At 41.8% G+C, this 17,489-nt stretch overlaps 1 protein-coding gene across 3 annotated transcripts; it reads right to left on the minus strand.

Annotated features, from left to right (window-relative positions):
* Nucleotides 1-117: 117 nt before the first annotated feature.
* On the minus strand, nt 118-16,346 carry dlec1 (DLEC1 cilia and flagella associated protein). Of its 3 annotated transcripts, none has more exons than XM_061666320.1 (39): nt 16,271-16,346; nt 15,952-16,073; nt 15,632-15,754; nt 15,408-15,564; nt 14,909-15,022; nt 14,663-14,820; nt 14,381-14,589; nt 13,209-13,293; nt 13,039-13,126; nt 11,611-11,784; nt 11,394-11,530; nt 11,214-11,306; nt 9,626-9,716; nt 9,399-9,561; nt 9,118-9,310; nt 8,784-8,860; nt 8,547-8,715; nt 8,368-8,464; nt 7,959-8,089; nt 7,524-7,685; nt 7,316-7,446; nt 6,881-7,031; nt 6,500-6,616; nt 6,305-6,426; nt 6,041-6,226; nt 5,765-5,832; nt 5,545-5,696; nt 4,931-5,046; nt 4,771-4,841; nt 4,506-4,705; nt 3,601-3,741; nt 3,407-3,529; nt 2,555-2,649; nt 2,391-2,475; nt 2,125-2,322; nt 1,112-1,261; nt 881-1,031; nt 366-486; nt 118-287 (listed from the first exon to the last, which is right to left on the minus strand). In XM_061666320.1, exons 2-39 carry the CDS (start codon nt 16,042-16,044, stop codon nt 182-184), a joined length of 4,998 nt encoding a protein of 1,665 aa, XP_061522304.1. In that variant the 5' UTR covers nt 16,045-16,073; nt 16,271-16,346; the 3' UTR covers nt 118-181. The 3 variants fall into 3 exon arrangements, with proteins under 3 accessions (XP_061522304.1, XP_061522302.1, XP_061522303.1); XM_061666318.1 differs by having other exon boundaries at nt 14,381-14,595; XM_061666319.1 differs by lacking the exon at nt 16,271-16,346 and having other exon boundaries at nt 14,381-14,595; nt 15,952-16,102.
* Nucleotides 16,347-17,489: the final 1,143 nt, after the last annotated feature.

Raw genomic sequence — 17,489 nt, forward strand, 5'->3', positions numbered from 1 at the left:
AGGTGACGTTTCTTACTTACATGAGTGCTTTGTTTCAGATGACTGCTCATAAAATTAAAAAAAATACAAGCCTCATTTAATAAAAAAGACATAGGCTAGTAGAAGTGGATGGTGGATTGTCCAGAATGCATGAATTGAGACTGCTATTACAAACAAATGAATCGTTAAGAAAAAATACCATTTACAAATACATCTGGCGTGATCCTGTTCCTTGAAGCTGCAGGAGGAGTGGACTCCTTTCCAGTATAGAGGTAATCACCACTGTGGACTTGTAGTGCTTCACCTCACTGCAAAACATAACACACACACAAATGTGTCGAATGAAGTCCGAAATAAAGTGGTCTGATAATGTCACGCCGCGCTACCTGGCAGTGAAGCTGATCTCTAGGCGTTGGCAGTGGTCGCCCGTGGATTGGTGGTCCTTGGAGCGGAGGAGCCCGAAGGAGGGCGTCACGCTGAAGACGTGGGAGTTGTCTTCGGTCGACTCTGTGGGACACCAAGGAAGACAAACGGGGCTACAGAGGTGAGTGCGAGCGTGAACATGGGAAACTATAGTACAGGGAAAAAAAATATTGGGACACCGGGTCAAAGTGAATTAATTTGTTGCAGGCTCAAATTACCAGCATAAAACATTTACTAACTGTGCAGGAATTATTTAAGTGACATTTTAAGAAGAAGTCAAATAAAAAAAAGCTAAACGATAAATAATAAAATTGCAATAAAGTCAAATTACTCATCCTATGAACACCTGACAGGAAAAGAAAACTAAAGTACAAGAAAAAGCAGCAGGTGGTGGAATAAAAAGTTTCTCGATTTAAAACCTTAAATAGTTGCATTGCACTGACATAATGAAATCCTCAATATTCTTCATGGCGTGTACCTATGTGCAATGACCAGTGGGTTTGGGAGCCGAGGCTGTACAGCTTGACTTCTTTCGCCTGCGTCTGGCCCAAGTAGCACAGGCCGAAATTGATGTGGTCGGTGGACAGGCACAGCGACGTCAGCTTCAAGTGCGCGTAGAGTGGCACCATCTGAAATGGGAGGGTGATATTCACAGGATCAACTTCCCGAGGGGGAATTTTTTTTACTTTTGAGCCAGTTCCATCCTGACCTGCAGGCTGTTGTTGCTGTAGTGAATGAGGAGATCTTGGTGGATCCTCAGCTGCTTGTATCCGCTGTCACTGGGGACAAGCGTCACACCATCCGTTGGATGCTCAGTGTACTCCAAAAGTGACGGTGAGCAACAGAAGGCGACCCTCACCTGGACATTAATATATTTTTGAAAAATCTATTTAATTTGATGTACTTAGTGCCAATTCACAACATTGTGTTATCTCAAGGCACTTTATATTTGGAGAAGGTCTGGTAGCACGCTCCTCACACATTAGGAAACCAACAGAACTCTGCATGAGCAAGCACGAGGAAACGGAGGCAAAGGAAAACGCCTTCTAAGGAAGCAACCTCAAATAGACTAGAGACTCAGGGCCCTATTTCCATGACTGGCGTAAATCCAGCACGGCGGGCACCATAACGGCGGGTGACTGAGTTTTGGTAATTTTGCAGACAAGTGCAAGATGGCGTATTTAAAAGAGGAGCGTTTGCACCACTGTGGGAGTGAACACAACCAATTTCAATCATGTCCAATCAAAGCGGCGACTCTCATTCCCTTTAAATATTGCGCAATGACAGTCTCGCATGGAGACGTCACTCTGCGGAAGAGCACAATGCATAATCGCAGCGATCCGTGCATGAATGGAGCATTGTCACTGCTCTTGGCCGGTGTGGCAACAGACAATGTGAACGGGTACCCTTATTAAATACAGAATGAGCTGGTAATAACCGCTGGCCACTTACATTTGTCCGCTCACTTCATGTATCTATCCACACCCCCAATCTTTCATGTCCCATCATTGCGCCAGTGGGATGAAAATATAATAATAATTATTATTATGATTATTATAATGTGTTAAAGGAATTTATTTTTACAAATTAGTGTGAACAATGGATGTCGGCGAAGACACGCTTTGAACGACCAACATATTTCCCCCCCCCCCCAAAAAAAATCATCTTGAGCAATAAACTAGAATTGTTCACTCAGCCCCGAGTGGTATGTGTCGGTTTTACCAGTATGCTATTTTGGGAATGCAGAATCAGCGCGTGAGGGTCGGCGGCCGACGATCTGCTGGAGGCGCTGGACCCGGCTCGAGGCGGCACCTTGAGCACTGAAAATGGCGGCTGAGTCCTGAGTCTAAAGCGCAGCGGCATCTCAGTGGTGTTTTTTAGCAGGAAGCTCTGCACGTTGTCAAATTCCTCCAAATACACCTGCGAAATGTTATGAATACAGTAACTTGACGGCTCATCGGTCGTGTTTGTATTTACGGCGGACTGACCTTATCTTCCTCTATCCTCAGTAAATCGCCGGCCGAGGTATGAAATTCCACCACCTTGTTGTCGTCTTCCATCTGCACTAAAAGCCTGTAGCCCAGATAAATACAATTCAGTCACTTTCTAGGGAAGCACACTTTCCGAGTATGGGCATATTCCCATTGCTTACACCGCAGGCTTGACCACCGCGAGGAGTTCCACTCTAATGGGCTCCAGATCCAAACCCTGGACCCTTGCCACCTTACCCAGGACACAAACGGCCACCTGGAACAAAAATAACTAAGATAAAGGTGAGTTCAACCCATTCGTTAGCAAATCTTGTGAGACTTCAGCTCTAAAGGATAAACTCCAAAATTGTGTTTAGCTTTTTCTTTGGATTTTTGTGCGATGCCACTGGAGAAGGGTACCACTGAAGGCAAAGAGAAAATGTGCAATGATAAGGCTCCATCCATCCAGCCTTTAACAACAACCCTTTTATAAAAAAAAACTTTGTTCTCTAATTATAACCATAATGACCAACATTGAAATACAGTAAGGTAAATGGCTAATCAAAAACGAGGTGGTGGTTTTATTCCTACAAAGTACACCTGTATTTATTATTGTAAGCCACTGTAACATCATACAAATAATGAGTCAATTAAAATGTATTGCACATAAAAGTTAACTGATTATTCTACTTAAATAATTGTTTAAAAACAAACTTGTTTTTAAAGATTAAATACATATGTAATGTACTGTACTTAAAAGTTAAATACAACTTAAGCGTGAGGGGCTCAAATCTCAGCTTTGCCATTACCAGTATTCTTTTGTGGTTCACAAAACGTCTAATAAAAAACAAAAAATAAAGCCCTGAAGAGGTATGCAGACAGGAAATTTAATAAAAACAGAAAAACCCACACCAATGAAGACAGGATATTTAATACAGGTCAATGAAAACTGAGAATAAGGTATCATCATATGGGCAGAGTTTTTCGATATAGCTTTTGTATTGGCTCTCATTTAATTGTGTTGAGCGTGTTACCTCAGAGTCCAGACTAATGAAGCCCAGAGCCAAGCCCATGCATTTTGACTCGCAAGATGTTGCAGACAGGGCGAGTGGGGTGAAAGACACATGTACGGTGCTGCTGCCTTGAGCCGGAATCACCTGGGAGGCACAAATTACACTATCGATTCCAACTAATACTCGCCAAGTGGCTTAAACTGTCGTGTGCGTACAATTTGTTGCGGTGTGACGCAGTAGGGCTCATTTGACTTGTCTCCCACATGGGGTCGAATGTGGACAGACAGCATTTTTCTCTTTGCAGGACAAAGTCTGTTGTTGTCGTCCTTGGTTGTGCAGTCTTCTCTCTCCATGGCCTGAAATCACAAGTTGAGGGAGAAAAGTGAGAAATTATTTATTGCAATGGAGGTCTCTTTTAGGGGAAGTTACAAAAACAGATGCCATTGCACTTATAAAATATATTTTCGATGTAATTATGACAACAAATAAACTTTTGTTTTAGTGCAAGTATTTAGAAAGCAGACCATGTTCCTCTGTCTCTCTGATATTGTATTATCACTTTGATGTGAACAAGGCAAGATGTCTGTGGTTGGGGGGCAGCAGTTGGATGAGGCAGATAACTGCCTGTTCATATCTATATAGATATGACCTCCCCTAAGGAGAAATATGCACTTCGTAGCGGAGCCGTTTGGCTTTATTTGAACTGTCTCCTCACATGCAATTTTTTAGTAAATTGCATCTCTCATTATTGTCAAAGCGTTTAAAAGGTTAACATTTTTCTCTTGACAGGGCACATATTAGGGAAAATCCTTTTATCATAAAACCCATTATGTGTGGGGAAAAGTAAATCTTTTGTTAGCCTCCTATTTCTGAAAAGGTTGCCCCACTGGGATTTAAGTGGAGCTCCTTTACATAATACCGCCTCCAAATTGAGTTTCTCCACCCATGATGGGATCAGCTAGGCTGGGCAAAGATCCAGCGGCACATTAAACTGATGACACTGTCTGAAACATGATCATGGAGACAGAGGCACAGTCATGCAGAAACACCCACACCCCCATTAAGTCCAAATGTTCAGTTATTGTATGTCATTTAAGTGCCTGGTAGTGTTTATGCTCACATTGGAACTGTGGAGAGAAGCCTCCGACCCTAACCCCTGAGGCCTTTTCCAGGCAGCCTCTCCGTTGGAAAGCGTCGACGCTCCCCTCGGGTTGCCGTTAGCATCCTTGAGCGGGAAGCTTTCCCCGTACGACATCACGATGTCCACCAGTTTGCGATCATTCGGGACGACGTTGTACGTCTCCCAGTCCAGACGAATATCTGTCAATAAAGGAAAAAAAGTTGTTTGTTTTATTGAACATGCACAGAAAAAAAGTGATACTTACCAAACAAGGTGGGGTTGTTGATGCGAAGAGAACGGGTAATAGTGTCGCCTCCAGATAATCGAGTTCCAAACCTAAACGTCATCAATATTGACAAATTTGTTAAAACATATCCAACTTGTGTTGGGTTTATTAAATTCAGAGAGTGAATAATGGTACTCACTGTACATTTGGTCCTTGGTGCTGATCATCGGGACGCGGGCCCGTGATTTGGAAGTAGAGCGGACAGCCTTTCACGGTCATCTGCATGGGGAGGAGGCTGGGCTCAAGGTCCCCGACCTGTAGCGTGAACAAAGAGTCTCTGGTGGTCTCTGAACTACTCTGCTATCAGACAGATTTTTTATATTTTTATTGAAGAAAAGTGGCAAAAAAAAGTGGAAAATAAGAAAATACCACATCAAGTGGCCTCTGTGTAAAGCTTATCAGATTTGTTTTTTTTAATCAAGTGATTTTTTTTTAACTACATAATGAAGTTGGGTGGAGGACAATTTGATTTTAATTTTCAAAATATTTTTTTAGGAATGAATACTAAATTAAAACCTGAATTAATTAGTGTCAATGTGGCCTTTTTTTATTTATTTATATTTTTTAAATGAACAAATAATTTTAAAAATACTGAATAAAGTGGGCTGCAAGTGTGAGGTAGAGTTTTCATATTTATTGAATTATTATTTTATTATAAATAAAAACTCAGTAAAACAAACTTAATAAATACTGAATTAAACTGTGAGTCGAAAGGTTGTTGTAGTTTTTAGCATAAATAACTGTTCTACCTACCTTGCATACAAGATTATCTCTGTACTCCCCCCACATGTCGCTGTAGGCGGTCACGTCCACAGTTTGGGTCTCAAAGGGATCGAGTGTTCCGGCGCTTGGCACGATGAAGAAGGCTGTGCCTTTTCCGTTAGCCAGCAGGTTGCTCAAAAAGTCTGACAACGGATATTAAAATTGCATTTGGTGCTCATTTAAAACGTAACGTTTGAGAACTCATACATACCCTTGTGTGACTGCTCCTCTAATTTCCTGGCTTGAACGGAGTGAAGCGGCTTCTTCATGTACTGGAATCTACATTACAAAGTGGGAGTCACGACAAAAGGATTTATTTTTTTTGTTAACTATTCAGGCAAGCTGCCTACAATTGGCTGGTGACCAGTCAGGGTGTACACCACTTGTTGCTCAAAGTCAGCTGGGAAAGGCTCCAGCTCACCCGAGCCGTGACCCTTATGAGAAGAAGCGCTAAAGAAAATGGATGGATAAATATTCAGAGAAGCACCTTCTCTTTGATTGGCTGCTGGGTTTTGACGCGTCGGAGTTGAAATACTCCGCATGGATGGTGAAGGGTGCCGGGATGGCGGTGTGGTTGGTCATCAGCAGCTGCTTGGTGATGGGTTTCCCCAGCAGCATGTCGCCAAAGTCGACCGTCAACTCCGATTGCCCCGTGTTGTCCGGAGGGGGACTACTGGGAGAGAGAAAGAAGAGTGGCAATGACTTCTTGATGATGGGTAAAATGTTTAGATACAAAGGTGAATGTTCTAACTTGATGCCGGGGAGCGAGTACGACACTCGGAGTCTCTGTGTGGTGGGTGCTTGAATGCTGAGAACAAGAGGTGAGCTCATGCCCTCTACCTCACAGAGCGCAACTACGTCATTCAGTGCCGACTGGAGTGAGAGAAAACTAATCAGAAAAAGACAATATAAAAGCTTCATGTTTGGAATAAAATGAATGTCTCACATCTGTTTGGGATATGAACGAGACTGTGATGTCCAAGCGGGCATTTGGTCCCAGAGTACCCGATGGAGGCTCAAAAGTGGCTGAACAGAGAGACGCCTGCTGACCCTTGAGCGCATCCTGAAGGAGTAGTAAAGAAACCTTATAGAACACAATCTTAAAGGGGACACAAAATTGACTGTTTCATTGCTTGTGTAGAAATAGTTGCGTTTCTGGCATGCTTGGCCACACATCAAGTGTGAAATTAAAAAAACAAGTACCATATTTTGCTACCTACCGAATTCCAAAAACGTATATGTGAGCAAACCACTCCAAATGTTGCCAAATTGTGATGTAACATTGTGGCTAATTCACATATAATTATAATTATATGTGAACACCCACCATCCAGGAAAAGTTGGACGGCAGGAGTGTCTGATTGAAGAGAGTCACGGTCCCTTCTGCAGCCACGCCCATGTAGAGTTCCGAGAGGAGCAGCTTGCAGTTGAGCAGACACAGCTGAGGAGACTGCACATCTGCTCCCAGCAGCAGGTGACTGCAAAGTCAAAAAATTTGTATAAACTAAAAAAGTATACCTATTTTTGGCCCACCCTATACATCCAGTAGACACTCATTGGCCTCTGAAATGTATCTACCTTCTTGTATTTTATCTATGTTCTTGTAGTTTATCTACCTTGTGTATATTATCAACCTTTTTAAAAGCCTCTTATGGACAATTATTGAGAATTTGCACTTCTGCTAAAACATCATGTTGTTTGTGAAAAGTTTTTGTGATGTCCATATTAAATAAACGAATAAATGAAAAAAAGAATTTGCTACCATCCTGTCCCATTCTCCACTGATAGCTCCAGCTCCGTTTCAAGCTCCTGACAAAACTGTGGCCTGAAGTGGATGACCACGCTGCAACCGGTCAAAGGGGGCAGCACACCGCTGCATGGCTCCATAATCAGCTGTAAACACACATACACACACAAGACGGTTGATAACGACTTACCACAAGTGTGTTGTTACCCTGTGTGAGTTGTACCTGCGGGTCTTGGCCATCATCTTGACTTTTGTGTACCTCCTCCAGCGTCCAGGAAGCCTCCAGGTGTGTGACATTGTCGAGGTACAGCGTTTTCTGGCTTTGTTCCCCGAGTCTCATGAGACCAAAGTCCACGCTGGGCGCACTTATGCTCACGCTGGGACCCTTTGCAGAAAAAGTGTACTATACTCTAATTCTTAATCCTTGAGGTATTTTGATGTTGAAATTGTGAAAAAATGCATTGGCTCCTTTAAATACATACAAAATAAAAATGTCTACATTTCTATTTTTTAAAAACCTTAGTAATTTTGAGGTGAAATAAAAAAAAATGCTCCCTAGTGCTTTTGATTTGTGCAGTCTAATTGGACACGGAATAATAATGGACCTGTAATGACTCTTCTGGTGTGCCATGATCGTTGCCACATCAGTCCTGCTTACCTTGAAGGTGACCTCCACGGCCAAGGTGACGGGCTCAGAGCGGTGCTCGATGTGACACAGCAGACTGGTCACCACCTTCTCCGGTTTGCCGCCAGTCACAATCAGTTTGAAGACAAAACACTCCTTTTCGTCTGGAGGTGAAAGGAGAAAAACGGAGGCCCAGTGAATTGTTAATGAGACGGCTTTTTTGTTTTTGTTTTACACAGAACCCAGGGACCACGGTCCTGGTATTGAGGATTTCCCTTTACACAGAGGCCCCATCCCGCCTCTGTTACGGCTCTATTACTACCTCTGAAGGGTGAACATTGTCAAGCCAATATTATTCCGTGTCAGTGCTGTTTGTACAGAAGAAAGGCACCCTTCTTTTAGTATAAAAGAGAGCTAGCATTGACTAACACCTGTGGCTCACCTATTTTTCCAGTCGCAGGCTCCACTTCTATTTGGTGACAACTGCTACTAACCGTGTCCCATCGGAAGAAAACAGGGGTTTTGCTGTGATTCCACATCTAACACATACAGATGTAACTTTGAAAACAAACTATTGTACAAGTATATGGCTGACTAATAACAGTAGGTTAAGCAAACCACCTTAAAATGCCGCTGGGTGGTGGTAAAAATAAAGAGTTCGCCAGGGATGATGAGGGCGTAGGGCTCCAGCAGGATGTTGAAGGGCTCCGTAGTCCCCTTGACTTCGATCTCCATGACGGTGGCGTCGCCCACCTGGGAGCCGATGCGCACAGGCTGCAGGAGGCCGGACCTGCCGCAAAATTCAAAGTTGTCAGTTGGGTGAGGAAAAGAGCACTTTACGGGGAGATGACGTGTTACCCCTCGTCGCAGGACTCCAACGGCAGCTGGGGGACGTCGCTCAGGACTAAATGGCACACGCTGTGGTAATCCTGCATCTTTAACAACAAACAAAACTTAAACATCCATCCATCCATCAATTTCCTATAGCACATTTAAGTCAGGGGTGAGTTGGAGCCTTCTTAGCTGACTTTAGGTGAGAGGTGGGGTATACACTGAACCCCCACAGAAAGTCAGACCTTTGGACAATTTAGACTCTTGAACACGACGTGAATGTTTTGGGAATGTGGGAGGAAACTGGAGTACCCGCATAAAAAAATTGATCATGCAATACACAATACGTATGCATTTCTACCTCCTTGGGACAGAAGGCGATGGTGAACTCTCGATCCTGGCAGGGGGCCAAAATTCCCGTCGCGGGGCTGACTTGGAAAATGTCGTCTCTGTCGTGGTGGTACTGGATGTTGCAGGGCTTGGGGATTTCACCCGGAGGAAGCAGCAGGAGGTTGGGCTTCATGACCTGCCAGTGGAACGGTAGCTCCAAGTGGCTTCAGTAAAGATATATGGACATGATTAGTATGTTAAATAAAATACCTCCCTCTCAGTGTAAATCAAAACTGAGTGAAGCACGCATACACATTGTTCCTGATCACCACCGCCTTCTGCTGCACCGCGTGAGGGTTGCACGGGTCGAATCGGACAAAATGGTCGGCGGTCATGTCGTGCACCTCCCCCAACGTGGGGGGCTGCTCCTTACCAGAAACAGACAAAAGTTCGAGCGCGATGAGCTGGCCCTCGCCTACGAGCAGAAAAGTGTAAGTGAGTCTCGCTTTTAAGGTGGAGTAAAAATAAAGTGGTCCCACCTTGAACGCAAATGTCTTTGACTTGGCAGTTATCGCACACGACGGTGAAGAGCTGGCAAATCCTTTTGGTGGTGGTGGGAAAGAAAACTGCCTGCAAGGAGACCACGATATGCATTGAACTTGAGTTCTACCAACAATTTGTGGCGATGTATATCACAAAAATGATACAGAACTTTAAACTATCATCATGACTGACGTCTCAAAAGCAGGGGTGAGCAGACTTTTGCGCTCAAGGGCCATATTTACTTTTAAAACACATGGTCCAGGTCATTCGTAGATGATTCAATAATACATTAATAATTAATTTTAATGTTGGTAATTATTAGAAATATTAACTAATAATAATTTACAACAAATGTCATTAAAATTGAAACAGTTATTTTAAATAAATGAAGTGTAAATAAATGTTAAATTGTTACTGTGTGTTCCTTTTACTCCTTAAATTGCTGTAAGTCCCCCTTGAGTTGTTTTAACTAACTCCTTGAGATACCTTAAGATATTCCTTTTGTTGGCTTTACTTACTCCTTTAGTTACCTTAAATTACTGATTAACTTGCTTTAAATTATTCCTTGAATTTCCTTTACTTTTTCCTCAACTTGCCTTAAGTTACTCATTATTTGGCCTTAAATTACTCCTTCAGTTGCCTTTAGTTATTCCATAATGTGTCTTAAGTAACTCCTTTACTTGTCTTAAAGTTTCACCTCAAGTTAGTCCTTGCGATGCCTTAAGATATTGATTGAATTGCCTTTAGTTACTCCTTTAGTTGCTTCAAATTACTCTTTAAGTTGCCTTTAGTTTTTCCTTAGATTGCCTTAAGTTACTCCTTGTTTGGTCTTGAGTTACTCGTAAAGTTGCCTTAGTTACACCTTAAGTTGAACGTTGAGATGCTTTAAGATCGTCATTAAATTGCCTGTAGGTTATCCTTAAATCAGGAATGGGCAAATTCTATGATGGCAGGGGCCACATTTTTTTGTCAGCGCTACGAGGGCACATGGGACCATCATTTTCTTGGTCGAGATTTCTCAAACTGCATCTTTTCGCCATTGCATCCTTACGCTCTCTTCCTGCAATTTTCATCATGGCGTCACCACTCTTCTTCTCTGATGGAGGAGATCTGGCGCGATAGCAATTTTCATCATGGCGGTCTGCTTTCTATTGTTGAATGGTATTATTACAACTTAAAACTGCCCCGCTGGAGGAAACTTATTTATAATTTTTTTAAATTAATCTAGGAGCCACTCCAAGTCTGGGCGCTGGCCACATGGTTCCTCTATCACATGTTTAAAAATAAAATTATGTATTTTTTAAATAAATTTTTTTTAAAAATCCCTAAAATTAATCTAGGGGGCACTCCAAGTTTCCTCTACCACGTTTCAAATTTCAAAAACAGTTTTTTTTTTTCCCTCGATTTCTAAAAATGAATTGAGGGCACACTAGTGTGCTCGGGGGCCGCCGCCTATTGCCCATCTCTGCCTTAAATTGCCTTAAAATGGCCCCTTAGGTTGCCCTAAATTATGCGATAAATTCTCTTTAAGTTACTTAGTTGCCTTAAATTATTCCTTGAGTAGCCCAATTGTGTTTGCCTCACCTCAACTACAGTGGTCTCTCCGGGCTGCAGGGCAAAGAAAGATGGGCTGACGGCAAAGGGAGGCTGGTCAGAATAACTATTTGTAACCACCAACTGGATAGAAAAAAAAACAGATTATTTTAATAATAATGAAACAGATAAACCAATCACTAAGGTAAGCAAGATAGGGTTTTTTCTGACCCTGGGGTTGGTGGCTGGCCACTGATTCTTTGGGACGATACAGAAGGTGCCAGCGCTGAGGCCGACGTTCTGACAATAGAACTCGACACATCTCACTCCCCCAATGAGACAATAACCACAGTCCAGAACACTTGGCACTGCGAATATGGTCTCAGAGTCATCAGGATACCGACTGAGGACTTACTGTTGAAGCGTTTTAATGTTGGAGAAGACTCACAGGTGAGAACAGGAGGCGGTCTCCGCGCTTTGATGGGGACCACGAGGATATGCTCGGCCTGACTTTCCACCACTATGCAATCCTCGTAGTCGGCCAGGGAGTCTGGTGCGAAGCGCACCATGAATTTACAACTCATGCCTGGAGCAACAACTCCGCCCTTGCCAGGGAATCTCCCTACAAAACGTCATAATCTTGTCAAAAACATGCCACACATTTTGGCTGAAGCCAAGTACATCTTTTATATTTTTTATTTCCAAACTTGAGAAATGTGATGGATTGTGACACGTTTCGCCTAATTTACATAATATCGCCCCCCATTATTTTTCCCACCCACATCTTGGCAGCTAGGCTGGGAGCTTTGTCATTTCCTAGTGACAGTATGACTACAAGTACTAGCATGGCAAAGCCAAAAGGTAAGCAAAGCTTTTGTCCAAATATTCCTAACACTTTTGCTGTAAAAGGAAGACTTTTGCCCCTATTGCTACACATTTTTCTAGTAATATTTCTCCTATTTTTTTTTAATTCTTTGAAGTTTTTTCTCTTTATATTACAAAATCCCTGCAGTTAGCACATACTCGCATTCACTAAGAGCATTATCAGCAAATAGGTTTTTCTTGTAAAAAAAAATCTCAAACTACAAAATGGTCTTTTTGCCTCTTCAATTTTTTTCGAAATTTTTTTCCTCCTAATATTGCATTTTTTGCCGTAATATATATATATTTCTCCTACTATTACAAACGTTTACACGTAAAATCATTTTTTCTACAAATATTCTAACATTGTCCCCACAAAAGTAAGACTTTTTTTCTCCAAAATTCCACATTTTTTCAGATCAATTTTTTTTATATATAAAAGGACTTTGCTCCTAATACTGAAATTTCTTTGCCCGAAAAGGATGACTTTTTTCCTTCTAATATTAAATATTTCTAATTAAATTTTGTTTTCTTTTATCATAAAAGTGCTGTAGCGTTAGCTCAAAACAAATGTAAACTATCAGTGTTAGCTTCTGATAAATGGCACATACTGTACTCAAAACTTCAGTTGCCATCACAGAGGTGCTGATTTGTTTTTTTGCTAAGTGTCCGGTGCATTCGCCGCATGGACAAGTGTAATGCGGCAGCTTGGTGGTGAAGTGCTGCCTCCACTAGTGAAAATACAATCAATGCTTTTACTGTCATGACGAGCACTTCCTTTTCTTCTACCTCCGACCCGGGTCCTTATTGTAACGAACGCCATATTCAGCATTTCTGCCACAGTAGAGGCGGACGGGGCGAGTGCTTCGACAATTGGGGTCTAAAATGTCCTATAATTCTCCTTGATTTGTAGGGTATTTTGATGAAAGCACGTCGACATTAAGACACCTGGGAACTGTTTAAAATATTGAAAAAAATGCATTGAAGTCCAATCCAAAACAAAGATTGAGCTCACCTAGACCGATAGTGAAGTAAGAACTGTTTGGCGGCAGAACTCGGATGTCGCGGCTAGAAAAGGTCACATTTTGTAGCTCCAGTGTTGTCTAGGACAAGATCAAGATGAAGCACAATGTTGGGTATCATTTACAAAACACAAAATTTTGTTCAGTGCACACAGAGGCATACCTCATACACCTGTCCCACGCTGTAGACAGTGAAAAGGACAACAGGAGGATTTGCCACGAAGACCTGAACGGGATTGTCTTTGGGTCTTTGAATGAGAAAAGGAACAACAATTTAATTCCCCCATGAAGAGGCTGAGGCATATTCACAGTCATTCCTGCTTCGTCAGATTAGTCTACATAAGTGCAAAATCCCAAATTAAACACAACCCATTCTTCTTCTACGTACTGTCACTTTGTGTTTTATGTATGTATTGTATGTTGTAGTATAAAATAATAGTTATTAGTAAAATGATTTTCTGTATGTAATTGATATTTATTAAGTCTATTGCTCATATTTTACTGACATGCCAAACCTTTTCCTATGTCACAATAAGTTCCTGTTCTAGACTACTCTTTTCATGTGCCATCATTGGCACAATTGAGCTTTTAATTTTTTCCCCCCATGTATAATAAGTTAATGTTTTATAATATATATTTTAAAATCTTTCCAATGTATATTTTGTTTAAATAGATGATATGATGATATGATACTTTTCAAATATTTCCATTTTTCAAACATATATTACATTATTGTAAAATTCGAATAATGTAGTGTAATGTATATATTTATATATATGTAATATTTTTTTTTAATTTCTAATATATAACGTCAACAAATGTACAATAGTTTTAATATTTTTTTCTGTTACTTTTTACTTTTTTCAGCTGTTTTTATATTTATTTCTAATATATCATATTTCTATACTTTTCTAATACATAGTTTAATATTTTTTTCAAATGCTATTTTAATATTTGTATATGATTCTGATCTATCTTTTTGAACAGATACAGACTGTTTTAATACTGTCACGTACGTGGTTAGGGCGAGGGCGAGTAACGCAAGGCAAGAACATGGTGGACCCAATTGCAGGGAAGCAGGGAGGCAAGGCAGGAGTGCGGGAGTCTCAAAATAATATTTAATCTTCAGAAAGGGGAAACAAGGATATTGGCTAAAGCAAAACTGAACGAAGTCCCACAACAGATAATCAAACCAAAGTAACAAAGAAACACTTGAATATCTATAACTGGAAACAAACTCTTTCCTCAATTTCTTTTTTTCCCATGCAGCCCCCTGTGATGCTCTTAAGTCTCACGTCACACTGTACTAAAAGTGCATTTCGAGTTTTGATGTACCTTTCCGCCGCCTCGGTGCTGTCCCTCCCGTGATCGTTCTTCGCCGACCGAGGACGAATAAGGGAGGTGGCGCCCTGTTGGGCTTTTGGAGGCAGGAACCGCGGGTTTTGGAGTATGCGTTGCCGTTCTTTCATCTTCTGGAGTTTTTCGTTGCCATCTGCCCGATCCGTTGCGCTCGGCTCATCCTTCCACTTGGGCTTGGGTCTGTTCTGCATCTTTCCCATCGAAAAAGACTCGTTAAGTCACTTTTTCAAAATGCATTTTAAAGATCTTACTCCAGACCTCATCGGGTGTTTTCTTATTCTTTAGGGCCAGTGAGCTGCACTCCATAGTCTGGCTGGACTCGGACTCGTTCCTCATCCTCCACAGGGCGTTGTCATGTGCCTCGGTGGCAGTGTGCATGGTGTAAGCCATAGTAGGTCTGGTAAGATCTGGTTTTACTGTGAGAGGGATGTGACAAAATGTGACTACAGGATAAACACAACATGAATCAACATTTCAAAAAATGCTAGAGGGGAGAAAGAGTACCAACTGCTGGAGCCTTCATTTGCATTTTTTGTGACTTTAAATAGTCCAGCGGCGAAATCAGGTTGTTTACTTGGAGAAGACCTTCATCAACATGCCAGATAAAGGCTGACTTGACTGGAACAGATCCAAATGAGATGTCAGAAGACAGTTCTTCTAATTGGGACGAATATGAGCATTTTCTACCCATGCTCAGAGATAACGTGACAGTTGGCCATTTTCATACTTTGACCGGAAGAGAGGGGAAAATGCTGACATTAGGCCTGATTATTGGTAGGTGTGTACCCTGTATTAAATATTGACCAGGTTTACCATTTCCATTTGTGTGATGTGCTTTGTCAGTCATCTCAGGTACACCACACACTATAAGAGCAATAAGAACACACTTGCCCAGTTTTTCCTCGTCATGTGTGTCCTCCCATTTTAAAAATGGTTTAAGATGTTAAAAACCAGTACGTGTGTATCTCACTTGAGTTCAAAAGTAGATGAATATTTTTGTCACCTGGAGGGAGGCCCTGGAGATCGGGTACATCCCTGAAGTCCTCCTTCATCCGTTCCGCGGTCCGCCGCTCTGTGGCTGCCGCTCGAGCTCTGGCCTGGATGATGTGGCTCTCCAGCATGTCTGCCTCTTTTATACGCTGGTTGTATTCAGCTCGAACCTTTTACGAGATGTGGTTACAACCCAAACATCTTGTGACGTTGCTCTCTTCACACGTTTTTATTTACCCGTTTGAGCTCTTCGACATATTTGTCATGATAGCTGCTCCTTCCTTTTGCCTTCATAAGGTTGCATGGTGTGACTTTGGTGTAAAGCTCTTTAAAGGTGCTGGCCAACACGTGTGAAATGTCCTTTTGCAAAAAATAAAAAATAAATCTGAGTATTACATGCAAATAATTTCATTCTGTGTGTTTATATGAGTATGTGTGGAGCTCGGGGATTGTTGGACTTTATTAAACATACATTAAATGGTCCGACATAATCATTTTGGAGACCAACGAGTGACGGCTCAGGGACCCCAGTTTGAGAACCACTGGAGCTAGCTTACCTGTGATTTTGCAGAAGCAGGAGTGTGACTGTCTACGGGCAGATCACACCGAGATGGTTTCTGCTCCTGTTGCTCTTGTTGCTCCTCCAGCATGACTGACTCAAAAAAGGTCAACAAAGCACCTAGCAACCAAGCACCAGTGTTAGCATCTTCCAAGTTAGTTGGCTACATGTTTGGTTTAAAAAAGTTCTTTAAGAGTATTTTATATATGGGAAACGCAGAGGTGAAGTTTATCTAGCCAATGTGAGACCAAGTGTTTCCTCTGAAGTCAAGACAGTGCTGGCAATGTGACGTCGCAATCGTCGTCATGGTAACCCACCTGGTTGTTACGACCGCCATTCACTGCACTTTTTCTTCTCATCATGCAGTATTTCGAGTCGACATTTAGCTGCACAAATCCACAAAAAAATGTGAGCGAAGACAAGATGGATGAACTTAAAAGACAACGCGAGTTTTGAATTACAATCTAAACTCTAACTTTGTTGACTTAAACCACCGGCGGCCATTTTGTGTACAGGTAGTTGCCGGGCAACGTCTTGAGGACCCGGAAATAAAATCGAATGACGCCTAAAGTGCAAAGAAAATAATAATAATAATAATAATTAAAATTTACTACATGGTTCCGTGAATCATTTTAATTGACACAAAAGACATGTTTGGCTTGTTAACATTATTATAGATTGACTAAACGCTGTAGGTTCGAACAGCACTGTTTCCAACCAAAAAGGGGGCAGCACACGAGAAATGTGGGCCAGCCACAAAATGTTCCCATGTTCAGACGAATCAATAATACTTTTCTAGATAAAACAACTATACAAAGTTGGGTCATGCAAATGAAAATATACAAATAGCAAACAGGCAAATGTGTGGAGCAGTAGTTGTTAACCCATCTCGTCCTTTTTCAGGGTTTCACAACATGGAGCTTATTTTAGAAGGGGTAGGGCATGGACCAAGAGATGAACCCTTCTGGTGCAAGTCTAAATAAAAGGATTTGTTAACCTATCGAAGAAGGGCCTTCTTTAATATGATTTCCTTCCTAGTGCATTAATCTTAAAGGGAGCATGTGGAAAATTCGGGCAGGGCAGAATAGAAACTCATGAAGTTTGCATGTTCCTCCTGTGGTTTTGAGGGTTCTCCTCCCTGGGTACTCCTACTTCGTCCATGCATGACTCTAAATTTTCCATTGGTGTGAATGTGAGAGTGAAGGGTTGTTTGTCTCATGTCTATATGTACCCTCGATTGGGAACCAATCTAAGGTGTACCCCATCTCTCGCCCCCATTAGGGTCTAGAGCTAGAGCCTATCCTAGCTCTCCTGTGCGACCAAACAGTGTAAATCAGTGTCAGGTTCTTATCATCAAGTGAGGTCCCTTTATTGCCCGCAGCCATCAACACCAACACAACTGTTGTATGAGGTGTGGCCTTCCATTTGTTTGCCATGAACCTGTGAGCAGGTATCGCAAATTGCCGAGGTAGTCAACTACAGCAAACACTCGAGAGGGATTCTTTTGAATTAGCCCACTTTGTAGCTTTTATCTTG

The sequence above is a fragment of the Phycodurus eques genome, chromosome 21 (genome assembly GCF_024500275.1).
Source record: "Phycodurus eques isolate BA_2022a chromosome 21, UOR_Pequ_1.1, whole genome shotgun sequence".
NCBI lineage: Eukaryota > Metazoa > Chordata > Actinopteri > Syngnathiformes > Syngnathidae > Phycodurus > Phycodurus eques.

Bases quoted from the DNA above. Each gene is read 5' to 3' on its own strand.
- dlec1 (XM_061666318.1), bottom strand. From the start codon at position 16,044: ATGCTGGAGGAGCAACAAGAGCAACAGGAGCAGAAACCATCTCGGTGT. The intron at 9,562-9,625 runs GTGGGACCACTT...TTCTGCTCGTAG, and splicing joins CAAAGACATTTGCGTTCAAG to GCGAGGGCCAGCTCATCGCG. The intron at 6,427-6,499 runs GTGAGACATTCA...CTCTCACTCCAG, and splicing joins CGTTCATATCCCAAACAGAT to TCGGCACTGAATGACGTAGT.